General features: G+C 42.5%; 1 protein-coding gene across 2 annotated transcripts; it reads left to right on the top strand.

Moving 5' to 3' along the window:
• Window positions 1-216: 216 nt before the first annotated feature.
• LOC310764187 (uncharacterized protein) lies at window positions 217-13,603 on the top strand. 2 transcript variants are annotated; one of them, XM_083617650.1, is made up of 7 exons: window positions 222-662; window positions 4,285-4,350; window positions 5,213-5,272; window positions 6,386-6,424; window positions 9,979-10,005; window positions 10,873-10,948; window positions 12,999-13,603. In XM_083617650.1, exons 1-7 carry the CDS (start codon window positions 569-571, stop codon window positions 13,072-13,074), a joined length of 438 nt encoding a protein of 145 aa, XP_083473776.1. In that variant the 5' UTR covers window positions 222-568; the 3' UTR covers window positions 13,075-13,603. The 2 variants fall into 2 exon arrangements, with proteins under 2 accessions (XP_083473777.1, XP_083473776.1); XM_083617651.1 differs by lacking the exon at window positions 10,873-10,948 and having other exon boundaries at window positions 217-662.

The raw sequence follows: 13,603 nt of genomic DNA on the forward strand, positions 1-13,603 counted from the left end.
CTCTGATTCTAACTCTCCCGCTGCCATGTAAGATCTCTTTGAGAGAAGAAAAGGCCTTTTGTAACCCTACACAAATTCAGAATAGAGTCCCAAAGATGGTTGGATGGCTCCTTTCGGCAGCTGCTGCAGCTCAGCTGGAGCCAAACGTACTGCTCTACTTTCCACATCAAAGTGGCCGAAAGGGGTCTTGCCATGCGCAGATCCCGCGATCTCCCCCCTCGGGCGGTGCAGAGAGCAAACCCGGCAGCACGTGGCTCTTCTCCCCACGTTTCCCACCCGCCAATCCTGAGCGCGCGCCCTTGCCGCCACCTCCAACCGGCATGCGCGCGGCTCTGGGACGTTAAGGCCGGGAACCGATAACGGCGGAGACGGCTCCCTCTCTTCACCCTCCTCCTGGAGCTCCTGAGCTCAAACCACTAGTGCTCACGCCCCTTGTCTGAAAAAAGCGCCGCCGCTCCCTTCCCCTCGAGTTGCTTCCCGGGCCCGCCACGTCGCGTTACCTTTCCGTTGTGGTGGTTTCTGTTTTTTCTGACTTGCCCCAAAGGGTTCTCCTTTTTGTGCTGCTGCCATGGCCCCTCTCACCTGCTCCTTTGTCGGGCCTTCTTTGTCGCCGTCGCCGCTGCTGCTCCTGCTGCTGTTTCTCTCGTTGTCCAGAGTTCGAGGTGAGGCGGGGTGTGAGGTTGGAATTCCTTTCGGTCATGCCTTGCCTTGCCTAAAAGACGGAAAACCTGGCACCTTAAATGTTGTCTGAGGGCTAAGCAAGGCTTTCTCAGGGATGGGGAGAAGTCCAACTCCTCCCACCACTCAGTGTAGGGCAGTGATGGCGAAACCTGGGCCTCCAACTCTTTCGGGACTACAACTCCCATCAATCCTAGCTAACTGGACCAGGGGTCAGGGATGATGGGAATTGTAGTCCCAAAACAGCTGGCGGGTCAAATTTGGCAGCTGCTAGCATTATCTATCAGATGAGCTGCCGGCCTCTTGTGTTGTTTTGGAGAGCTTAAGCGCAAGAAAGCCACTTTCTGTGTATGGACTGAGAGGCCAGTTACTTCAAAACATGTAAATTTAGGGCATCAAAATTCACTAAAAGTTAAGGGTGTCCTTTTCTTGTTGCCTTCAAAACTTCCTAAAAGAGTAAAGTGTGCAGCACTGAGGGTAAATGTGGTTGTTGTATATACCACCTATCTTCAGATATGAGGATTATACTTTAATTCTTGAAAAGCTGAAGGCCGTAATATGGCAAAATATACATTTGTTAGGGCCAATCAAAAGGTCACCAGCAAGGTTTCAAATGAGCTAGGATATTTGTTGGGGATTTGTCATGAATGCAACCCAGGATTGGAGGAAGAAAACATGGACTTCATATGAATCTGCAAAATTATACATTAGTTTCATCTACTCAAGATCCCTCAAGAATACAACACATTCAAAACAGGCTCTGCGGGGATATAGTTATAAAAAGTAGTTGCTCTAACGAGATGGCCAGTCTGCTTACACAGAGGAATGGATAGAACTGACCAGTGCTCCTTCGTTTTCCAAGGTTTTTGCCCCAAAATTGCCTGTTCCTATGATTTTTGTACTTTGGGTCTGCCTCTTGATAACTTGGGATGTTGGATCACCTTCCAGCCTTACTCTGGTGCATTTAAGCAAATGGGTACAACTGTCCTTAAAAATTGTATTCTTCCAAGGAAAGCTGTTCTGCAATGTCATCTTTCTGGGAATGCTCTCTAACTTACTCTGCTATTTTAAGTCCCGTTTATTTAAGATAGCCACCATTAATTGGACCTGTTCCCTCCTTGCATCCTTTGCACAGAGCTCACATTTATTCAAAATTTATACAGTTATTCAGACAGTTTTGAACTGGTTATATCACAAATAATAATATTGTGTGATAGTTCCATCAATATGTTCCTTCCTTCCATTTTTGGGCATAGATATTTTGGGCAGCTGTGGTAGCATACATAAATAGGTTTTTTTCTGTTCAGTAGGTACTTCTCCACCAATTATACCTTAAAGAAAAGCTGCTGTTTTGTTTTTGTTTTTTGCAAAGTGTGATTAAAAAAATGATAATCAAGGATAGAGATGCAGTTTTGTTCTCCATCACTTCTGGGTTTCTAACACAGCTCAAAGAAGAGTAATGTAACCATCATGGATGTCCTATGAAGCATACTATTCTCAAACAAAATGTCATTATTATTATTTTTTATCTTTTCCGCTCTAATGGTGGAAGGCTAGATCTCCCTTTGTCTTGGATGTGACACACTGAGATTTGCCTTTGTGTGCAGAAATTGAAAGTTGCTTCGTTGAGGATTTTGGATTACAACAGGAAAATAAAGAGAAAAAACTTAAAAATATTTCACACAGAAGCACAATGGACTTGCTAAACTAATTCAGATACTGGGGGTGATGAGCCTCCATTACCTTCTTTTTATATACTTTACATTTGCTGTTTATTCTGCAAATCTCCCCTGAAAGACTGATGTTTGAAATGCAAACGGGATTGAAAGAATATCTTGTTATTGCCATTGTTACGGTTTAACTACAAAATTGACGGTGTGAAATTTTGACTTTGATTCTGGCAACAATCCTCAATGGAATGATAAAAAGAATTCTCGATGGGAGTTATGGGGTTTCTCTGATGCATCAGCTTGTTAGCAGCTGGAACGAGATCACAGAAGGGAATTTCGGATATCTGACCGGTGTTAATGGTGGAAGGCTAGACCTCCCTTTGTCTTGGATGTGATGCGCTGAGATTTGCTGTTGTGTGAAGAAACCGAAAGTGAGTAGCTGAGGACTTTGGATTACAACAGGAAAATAAAGAATTCACACAGAACTACAATAGACTAATCCACTAAACTATTTCGGAGGCTGTTAAAAAAAAAAAGAAGGATCAACATTGGAAATGTTTTATTTGGACTATTTGGACTAATTAAGAAATGCAGTATGAGATTAGATCATCACCCCCTGAACTTCAGAGCATGGGAAGCCACCCAAAAGATATAATTTGGCATTGAATATTTGGGTTTTTTTATTGTATTATAATTTGGAATGTTTTGATGTGGTTTTTATTGGATTGTTAAAATGGAAAATTTAATAAATATTATTTTTTTTTAAATAGAATTACATGTAATGGTAGGCAGCTGTCTCCTATGCACTCTTTTGTCTTATAGTTTCCCCCCTTATGTTTTGTACTGCCTTGGCTAAATCTCTCCAAAGTAAATCTTTTTATATATGTATGTAAATTTTATATATTTTACACCAAATATGATTAAAACAAAACAACCTGGACATTTTGCAGTAAAGAACATGATAGGAAATTATCTTTGATACCGTGTCGTATAGCCTCTCCCCAAACAAATCAGGATGAATGCTCAAACAAGGCCGGAAATGGCCTTGGTGTCCGATTCTTTTCCTTTTAAAGTATGAAGGCTGCATGTGCTAATGCTTGTTCTGATTTTCCTGTTAGGAAGGCGATGTCCTACAATAAGTTTAGAGAATGGCAGAATCGTAAAATCAAAAGACTTGCAGCTAGGTGATGAAATAACTCTAGGCTGTAAGAAGGGGTGAGTTGTAGGTCACCTTTTGTACCTACTTGTCTTTGTTTATAAAGGTAAAGGACCCCTGACAGTTAAGTCCAGTTGCAGATGACTCTGGGGTTGCGGCGCTCATCTTGCTTTACAGGCTGAGCGAGCTGGTGTTTGTCCGCAGACAGTTTTTCCGAGTCATGTGGCTAGCATGACTAAGCTGCTTCTGGTGCAACGGAACACCGAAACCAGAGCAGCGCATGGAAACACCATTTACCTTCCTGCTGGAGCGGTACCTATTTATCTACTTGCACCTTTTGGCGTGCTTTCAAACTGTTAGGTTGGCAGGAGCTAGGACCGAGCAACGGGAGCTCACCCCGTTGCGGGAATTCGAACCGCCAAACTTCTGATCAGCAAGCCCAAGAGGCTCAGTGGTTTAGACCAAAGCGCCACCCACATCCCTTGGCTTTGTTTAGAAGTGAAATAAAAAATGGAAGAGTGACTGTGGTCCAGCCCATGAACACATACAGTATAACAGTTGTGTAAAGTTTGTATGTGATCCTGCATACACTCTGGTGGGGAGTAGCAGTAGTAAATGAGAGGCTGACAATGCCTGGCAACCTCCTGCTCCAGAATGTGTTAAGGGTAAGTATCTTACTAAATGGGTTCCTTGGGAGGAAGCACAAGGTATAAATTCATAAATAAATGTCAGAGCTATTGTGTTGCAGAATCCTTATTTCTTTGCTCTCTTTTCTGCCAGCTACCACACCAACTGCCCCACCAGCTGCCCCCACTATCAAACCCGGAAACACAACTCTTACCCCAGGTGAGTTAGAAAATGTGACTTTAATATCTCAGATTTAAGTCCGGATTATCTTACTCCATGTATGCTAATAGGATATATAAGATTTCATAATGAAACCTCTTGGTGGCAGCATGGATGGGGCTCTGTTGTTTTCCTGACTTCTTGGGTCACAGCCACTTACCAAGAAGGGGGAGGAGTGAGGAGAGGGGATCACTGCATCTGGTGGACCTCACTCCTCCTCCTCCAGTAGCAACCCATGATATTGGTTAGTGATTTCGCCCTTTCACCACCTGCTCCACCTGCCCGGGCCAGTGACTCACTCATTGTTCCTGCTGGGGCCGCCTGCCATATTGTTTTTCTCCTTCATCCCCACCCCCTGCCATATTGACCCACAAAAGAAAGCCTGCAGTTTTGAAGTGCAGTCTTCCTTCTTTTGGTGGTGGCAGCAATGTGGGCATGGCAGTGATTTCTTCTTTGGGCCACTTGCAGGCTTTGCTCACTCCACCAGCCTACTCAGAGTTTTCTCTCCTTCATTCTGTCCCGTCTCCTGCATCCACACTGCTAGTGACGGCAGCCGTAATGGTCATCCTTGACTGCCCACGTGCACTCAGTCACCAGCTGGATGATGGACAAATCCAATATAGTATTAGAAAATACAGATAAAATCAGATGTTGAAATAAAGTTGGACTATCAAAAAATTCAAAATATAAATAACAACAGCAATTTATTTTTCATTTAAAAAACTATTTTAACTTCCTAAAGCTGAGTCCAAAGACAGTGTCCTGAGACCATGTGGCACCTTATATGGACTTTCCTGGTTCTTAATTTTGAGGGAAGGAGTAAGGGCAGTTGTAGTCAGCACTTCAAAATCTCTTTACACAGGTGGTCCAAAACCACCAACTACTGAAGACGGAGGAGAGGGCGCCGTAGACCCCGGACCAGGTAAACAATTGCTTTTCACTTTTATTGGTGGATGCATTTCAAGACGGGGGGGGGGGGGAGCAAGAATTGAGTTTATGGATAGAACCAGTGGAGGAAATGGACTCTTGTCAATATTTATAGAGATACGTCAGCAGAGAGAGGATTGATTTTATTAGAAGAATATCATGAGGATACTTGGGTACATTGTAGTGCTGTAGTAGTTTTGAGACACTGGAATTATACACCATAAGAGCAACCTGTAACAGAATGTTGTGGTGTGTGGCCTTCCTTCTGAACTGTGCCTATTCAGAATTTAGCAAGCTATTTCCCCCAGTCAGTGCATTCTATTTCCTTTGCCCGATCCCACATTATGTTTTTGTTTTCGAACTGTCACACTGTTCAGCTATTCAGCAAGGCCAAAATTGTCTATTTATTGAAATTTCAAACCCTCATAACTCAAAAATAAGATGAGATTTTAAAAAAGATTTAAACTTAGTTTTGATCATTCAATAAGTGTACAAAATATGAAGCAAATTGGATGACTTGAGGTAAAAAAGTTGGATCACTTGATATGAAATGACCCTTAAAATATAATTGTGATAGAGGGTCTGGTCTTTATTCTCTTTTCTTTTTCTTCTTCTGTTTCTAATTTTCTTCATTTGCTTATTCTTACTACTTTCCTATTTGTGGGGCTTTTTGCTGTTTTAGATGCTAGAGAGTCCTTTAGCTCTGCTTGGCTTTCTGTGAATTGTGTAACTTATGGAATGCTACTCTTTGTACTAAGACATGTCTTTTACTGTATAAGAAATTCAAGCAAGCTTTCCAGTTTTCTTTGCTTTCTTTTAAAATTTTCTAAACTGCTTTTCATAAATTCCAGTGCAATGTTTTATGAACTGGTGGGGCTGGTGCTGTGATTTTTTTATTATTATCTCTATTTCAATAGCGCGCTCTCTCTCTCTCTCTCTCTCTCTCTCTCTCTCTCTCTCTCAGAGACAGTTATATTAGTGTTAATTGTTTTTACATGACTTTTTTTAGCTGCTACTATTTTATCTGTAAGTTGCCTAGACTCCCTGTCTGGGGGGAAACGCATGACATAAATAAATATAAAAATAACAACCCCCTCTTTTTTTATAGGACCAGGTTCACAGACAACGCTTCCTCCAGACGATATAGGTACAGTTGAAAAGTGGTAGTGACAGCAAATTTATAAGCTTGTTTTTAGTTTTGTTATTGCACTTCTAATGAATATGGCATCTTTTTAAAAACAGGAAATGGTTTTGAGTTGAGAATGGGAAGCTGCCTTCCACCCAAACAGTTGGTAGCTTGCTAAGTATTGTCAACTCAGACTGGTAGCAAGTCTCCAGGTTTTCAGACGGGACATCCTGGGCGCTACCTGGAGATGCTGGGCAGTGAACCTGGGACCTTCCATATATAAATATTCATTCTTATGTATTTATCTGTCTTGTGAGTACCCTTCCTCTGCATTGGGGAGGACTCATTAATCTGATCCGCCCCCCTGAGACTTAATGGAATTTGATGGATTCCTCTGGGGCATTTTGTAGTAGGCAGCCAACAGTCCTCCTAAGACCTTAATCTCACATTGGAATAGGAAGATGCAGCGGGCTTTTGACATGATTGCCCCTGTATGCCTTCTCTGGCACTGTTGAGCCCACTTTGCTTCCTGGTTTTCTGCAGTACTTGCAGCACTGAAGCAGGCTGGAGTGCAAGAGATGTAAGGCTCCATATGAAGTTAACCAGACACATGTTGGAGTGTATGGCACTGAAAGCTACAAAGGCTTTTTTTGCTGTTTCCATGGCATCCTTTAATAATTGTTCAGAGCTTTTTGGAGTGTTGTAGGAATAACTGTCATATATTGCAGTTGGAGAACGGCTGAGACAAATTTGCAAAGCATTTTGAGAAGAAAGCCATCTGTATTTTTGCTGCCTTGAATGCTACTATTACTGAAGTACCAAATGAGGTGATCAGTGCCCAGTCTTAACCCAGTTTTATGGGACCAGTTTTATTTTTGTGGCCTGAGGATACTTGTAGCTGTCCAACTCACAACTTGATTTATCAACCCTTGCTCATTATGGTTTATTTGAGCTAGCTGAGGGGTACAATAGAGTATGTTCAGGGCCTGGTGAATCCATCTCTGCATAAGCTGGTAATGCAACCCCATTAAGAAAATCCTGGACCTGGTATCACATCTCAGTCATTCCTGGATTCAACTTCAGGTAGTTTGCCCTCATCCAACCCATCACTGCCTCCAGACAATGAGTACTCCTTTTGGCATTATCATTATCATTAGAAGAAAAACCCTTTGGTTGCTAGCAAGCACCTTTCACTAGTTTTGGCTAGTGCCCCAACTATGCTCTTACATGGACAGGATCTTACCTCTGTGGATCGCACATTGGCAACCTCACATCTGGAGTGCTGTCATATGCTTTGTGTGGGCTTGCCCTTGGGATTGCTCTGGAAGTGGTAACTAGTGCGGAACACAACAGCAAGAGCACTGAGTGAAGTAGCCTGTTGTGCAAACATTATACCTGTGTGAGCAACTCCGTGGATGGCAAGTGGCAAGGGTCTGTAGACACAATCTCTTCGGAGTGTTTCAAACAATGCTATGGCGCTCCCTGGTACTGTGGGGACTTGTGGATTAGGAAACAGGACCGCAAATAACTAGAGATAAATTTCACTCCAAGTCCTCCTGAACACAGGTAACCACACATAATTGTGCCTACTTTCTGCATGTACTGCAAACTCAAGCCACCAACCAACAGAACTCTTCAGGTAGAGGATACTTTGTGACCAACAGTTGACAAAATAAAAGATAGGAGAGTGTGGATAATGAGGTAAAGGAATTTATGTATATGCAGTTAAGCAAGAAGTAAAAAGAACTGTCTTGGAGTGCTGGTAACAGGACTACTGTATAAAAGTAGAAAATGATGTAATTGAAATGATGTAACTGAAAACTTAAAAAAAGGAAAGAAATACGATTGTGTTTGATACCATCAAACTTGATATCCTCCTGGATTGGTTCCATAGGATGGGTATGGGGCACAGTTTTACAGTGGCTCCAATCCTATCTCCCTGTCCCAAAGAGTAGCACTGGGGAAGTACCCTGGCACCTGTGGAGTTTTATGGGGCATGATTTTATCCCCAGTGCCTGGCACAGTGGTGGACTCGATGATGGCTAATAAACTGAGCATGAAACCTGGTAAGATGGCAAGTCTGCAGGTGAACAGATCCTGAGACTGGGAAACAGTTCAGTTGCTTGTTCTGAATGGGGTTGGACTCCCTCTAAAGAAGCAGGTATGGAGCTTGGGGTGCTATAGGGGTGCTATTTGTGTAACCAGGGGGCCAAATGGGTTCAGTGGCTAGGAGTGCCCTTCTCTTGACTTCAGCTGGTGTGATAGATACAGTTCTTGGGTAATTTAGTATGGTACATCAGGCAACATGCTCTGTATGGTGTTTCCTTTTTAAATATTTTTAATAAAGTTTTCTTGGTTTACAAAGGTATGCGCAATGTCTCTTTAATATTGGGTTTAGAAGCTGTAGCTAGTAAAGAATGCTGCTATAAAGCTGCTGAAGGAGGTGCCCATGGACAGTACCTAACATCTGTGCTGAAAGCTGCACTGACTGCCAATATGCTGCTGAGCCAGGTTTAAAGTCTTGTTATTGGCATGTACAGCCCTGAACAATGTGGAACCAGGAAAACCCTTACCTTGTATACTACTGCCTGAACATTTTGACCCTCAGGAGATGCACTCTCAGTAGTGCCATGTCCTCCTGAGGTTCATCTTACGTCCAGTAAGACCAGGGACTTTAGTGTGGCAGCGCCTGCCCTTTCGATTCTGCTTCAAGTGAACATCAGGCAGGCTCCAGCTTTCTTGTCATTTAGGCACTTGCTTAAAGCTTGCCTATTCACTTGGCCTTTGCTTGGGAGGTGATTCAGCTGTGTTGCTATATTAACTTTATCTACTGATTTTGAATATATTTTACAATTGTTTTATGGCTGTAAGACACTTAAATATACATTTGTATGTGTAGGCTTTCCTGACTAGATATTACTCTATTTCAGATTCTGTGTATATCTCTGACATTGTTTATTGTTTGCTGTTGATTTTATAAATGTATATTTTAATACTTCCATTACTTGATATGTTTCTAACATTTCCATAAACTGCTTTGGGATGATTTGAATCACTAAAGTAAGTGATTTAGAGGAACAAATTTGGAATGTACAGTTGTACCTTATTTTATGACCGGGATCTGTTCCGGAGTCCCGGATGCTAGACAAAAAGTACGCACGACAAAGCCCCACTCTGCACACACACAGGGAGCGTTTGCACTTTTGTGCATGCACAATTTAGTACTTCTGTGAATGCGCGAGTGGCAAACCCGGAAGTAACCCATTCCAGTACTTCCGGGTTTGCCGTGGACGTTTGACGAAACGGACGCTCGACGAGGCAGACTCAAAATGAGGTACCACTATATGTGAAATTTTTTTAAGTGGGAAACCCATTTCTTGGTTCCAGTGAAATTCAGTCTTCCGTTGTGTACTGGAGTAGATTAACTCCAGTTATTAGTTGTACTATATTTTATTCAGTGTGTGACACACACAAATGCATACATGCATAGAAAGAGAGAAAGCACCCTACGATCTGTAACAATTACGGTACATCACTTCAAATTTTAGCTCACTTTTTATTTACTTCTTTTCTAGAATCTGACAACACCGCAATTATTGTTGGTAAGTAATTACAGAGCAAGTTACTTCAGTGTACAATCGCTGCTATTGTACTTTTCATGCCTTGTGATGTTCATTCTTTTTCAAATATGCTTAGGGTGCAAACTTTTCTCCAAGATCTGCTGTTTATTTATTTATTTGGTGAGGCCAGCTCTGCTTCCTCCACTGTCTTTGCTCCTGTAATGTACATAGCTGTCTCCAAATTCAGCACAGACTTCACCCATGCTGTGACTTCTAATGTTCTTGCACCTGGGTGTTACTGGTGCTTTTACAAAATCCTCAGGAGTAAGGGTGTCTTGAGCTCAAGCATGCCAACTCCAGGGGGCCTAGTGTTGAGGTGGCTGTGTGTGTGAGACACATCGCAGGGCTAATGGCCAGCTCCTTCAGAGTGCTTGGTCTCCTCCGCTGCACGTGCATGACACGCGATACGTGTGACATCACACGCATGCTGGGCCCCCTCAGTCTTGGGGGCAACCTGGTGACTCTGCTTCAGCTTCACACACTGCTTGGATTGGAGAGTTGCTCTTTGACTGTCATTAGGGCCACTCAGTCTGCAGAGTTGACATCTGTTAGGGGCAGGAAGAACTCTTTGCTGCAATCAATCTCTGAGGACAACGGCACATCTGCCCCAAAAGGGGGTGACTACAGATGTACAGTGGATTTGCTGCTTGAGGTACGTATGTGTCTAGAGACTTACAGTACCCAGTAGCATATGAACTTATCCACCTGAGTGACTTTAATGTCAATAGAGCAAGGTAACAACCTGTCTTGTGACTTCTATTGATACTATTGCTTTTCCTCAACAGAAAAATAATTACTTTGTCTTATTAATTAGTACTACGGTATGTCATTCTCTTTTTTCCCTTCAAGGATGTATCCTGGCTGTTTTAGTTGTGCTTGCTCTAGTTGCTGTATTTTGGAAATACCGATCTTCTGTGAAAACTGGGTGAGTCAGCCCAAGAGAAGCTGTCCCTGATTCTCTGTAGCCTTCTTGGTTGCTGAGTGAGCTTCCATACGCTTCTTGACTTCTACTTTGCTCACACTTTCCGCATACATGTGCTTAGTGTTCAGAAAGGGCTTACACATTTTTTGTTGAACAGTTGCACTAATCTGCTAGAACAGAATAAAAGTTAACTAAAGCACAGTAATTATTCTAGAACGGCTAGTCAGTATTTTATCCCATTTCCAGCATTGGTGTTCAGATGTGACAGAAATGGTATTTCTCAGTTTACATCAGCTGTCTATGCCAATGCTGACTTCACAATGACTATTCTTTCCCTGAAAATCTTGAAATCTACTATTAAATAAAGTTATAAAACATTATTGTCTCTTTTACAAATGTGTACTTGCGGTCTGTGATTTTTGCTTTCAGACATAGTAAGAAAATTGATTTGTTGAGCAGTTCTGTCTAAAGGCAGTGATGTTTTGTTTTGGTTTTTTCCCTAGAAGAATCTAGGCCAGTGCTGTGCTGTAATCTAAACCAACAATTTGCAACAATAACTTATTCTGCACATTTCTCTTGCATGGCTTTTCTTTCTATTTTTTTATCCAGAGCTGTCCATTTTTGTTGTAGCTTTGTATGCATGATTTTACTGTTTTGATATGACGCATATATTTTCCCATAGTTTGTGAACACTAATTAAGCTGTTTCCATGAATTAATTCAGTAATTATTTACTCGTTATCAATATTCAGTGCAATGATTTCTGTCACAGTTTGGTTACATGTCTTTTAACACTTTTGTGGGATTCAGATTGGATACCCAAATCATACTTATTGTTTTGTCAGAGGCAAGAGTTTTGTTTGATTCAGAGGCAATAACAACCCCAGTGGAGAGAAGGGCAGGCTCTCTAAGAGGAATCTGTTAGGAGTCACTATTTTTCTATAGTTAGGCTGTGTGTCTCCCATAGGCCTGGGTGATATATTGATATCAGGAGTGAACCATGTCACCTTCACTCAGCAGTATATCGCTTGTGAGACTGCCACCGCTCTTGAGTCCCTCTGCTAGCAGCACTCGCTGAGTGAAACCACCATCCCACTCTGCCCTCATATGGTACAAAGGGAGAAACAAGCTGCATAGTTCCTCCCTTTGCATCTTTAAACTGCTCGGCTGAGGAGTGTGTGGCTGCCCTTGCCTCAGTTGAGCAGTTTGATGGAGCATCTGATCCTACCATTGGCTCACATTATCCAGTGGGGGTGAGGGCTCCGTGAAACTGCTTGGCTGCGAAGCGCAGTTGACGCTCCCCTCAGCTGAGCAGTTAAAGGATCCCCCAGCCCAGCATTGGCTCTTGCAAGCCAGCAACGTGGTGGGGGATCCTTTAATTGCTCGGCTGTGGGACGCATGGTTACCTCCCCTTGGCTGAGGGGAGGTGGAAGAGAGGCTTCTTCCATCCCGCAACTGAGCAAAGCCTGATGCTGCTGAGGGATCGGTGCTCGCTCAGTTGGGGGGTGGGAGCCCTTCTGCCCCCAACTAAACAGGGAGCGGAGGCCAGCTGCATTGACCCCAGCCTGTAAGGCACTAGGGTGAAAGGGCCTCAGCTCCTGCAGTGAGAACTGCCTCAGTTTCACCATATGTCTCGCCGGCTGGGGCAGTGCAGCTTGTTTCAGCATCGCAGTGTATCACCAAACTGTGATGTTTGGCTGGTGATATAGTGAGATGCTGAAAACTTAATATCAGCCAGCCCTAGTCTCCCACTCTTATATCTGTTGTGTTTATATAATCTGCTTCACTTCTAATATCCTGCAGTTGCTAACAATCAGTGCATTACATCTTTTTCTGTAGCTTCTGGAATTGATTTTCCTGCTCAAGAAGCAACAGCATTGCTACAGCTTCAGTGTGACAGTTACTTGCATTACTTTTAAAAAATGAATAACATGAAGTGGAATGCAGATGTATTTGTGTGTTGCTTTTCTCCTTCCTGACAGGAAAAGTAAACAAAATGATGTAATGGTCAAAATATAGGTGTTAATTTTAAATATTTTATTTTATTTTTACAGAGAACCTGAAGCTCCTGCTGGCCCTGCTGAATTTGACGCGTCAGAATTGGAACCCAAAGGTTCCCAGTTGGAGTAGCCTTCTGCAGTAAAGCTGTGCTCCAGCTGATTGTTATTTCCTAACAGTTCTCATTTGGAACTGTTACTCTACAACTGGAAATGAGAATTGAAGGAAGAACTATGTGGAAAGCCAAAGCAATTTTCATTAAAAACTGGCCATCCAGGCTATCCAGCTACTTGAAGCATGAAGCAGTACTGGGCCCCAACAAAACTCTCTCCATTTGCTCTTTCTTTTGCATAGAACTGGGTTCCAACTTCCCTTGAAGAATGTCTCTTAAGTGACGCAATCAAATACAGAGCCAAGCAGAACTGATTGTATATTTACCCTGGCAAGGTGCATTATTCTTCCTTCAAACCATGGAAAGATGTAATGGGTTCTGTGTAGGAAATATGAAATATTACAATTTGTTTCCTAGAATCTTGTCCATCTCACAAAACGGAGGGAGCACGTGTAGCTGTTAAAATTTACCAACCTTTTGACTTTCTCCTGCCTTTCTAATGCAGAATTCTAAAAGCTGCATTGATTTACTTACAGGATTTTCAAAAGT

The sequence above is a fragment of the Podarcis filfolensis genome, assembly GCF_964270895.1.
Source record: "Podarcis filfolensis genome assembly, chromosome: 6".
Lineage (NCBI taxonomy): Eukaryota > Metazoa > Chordata > Lepidosauria > Squamata > Lacertidae > Podarcis > Podarcis filfolensis.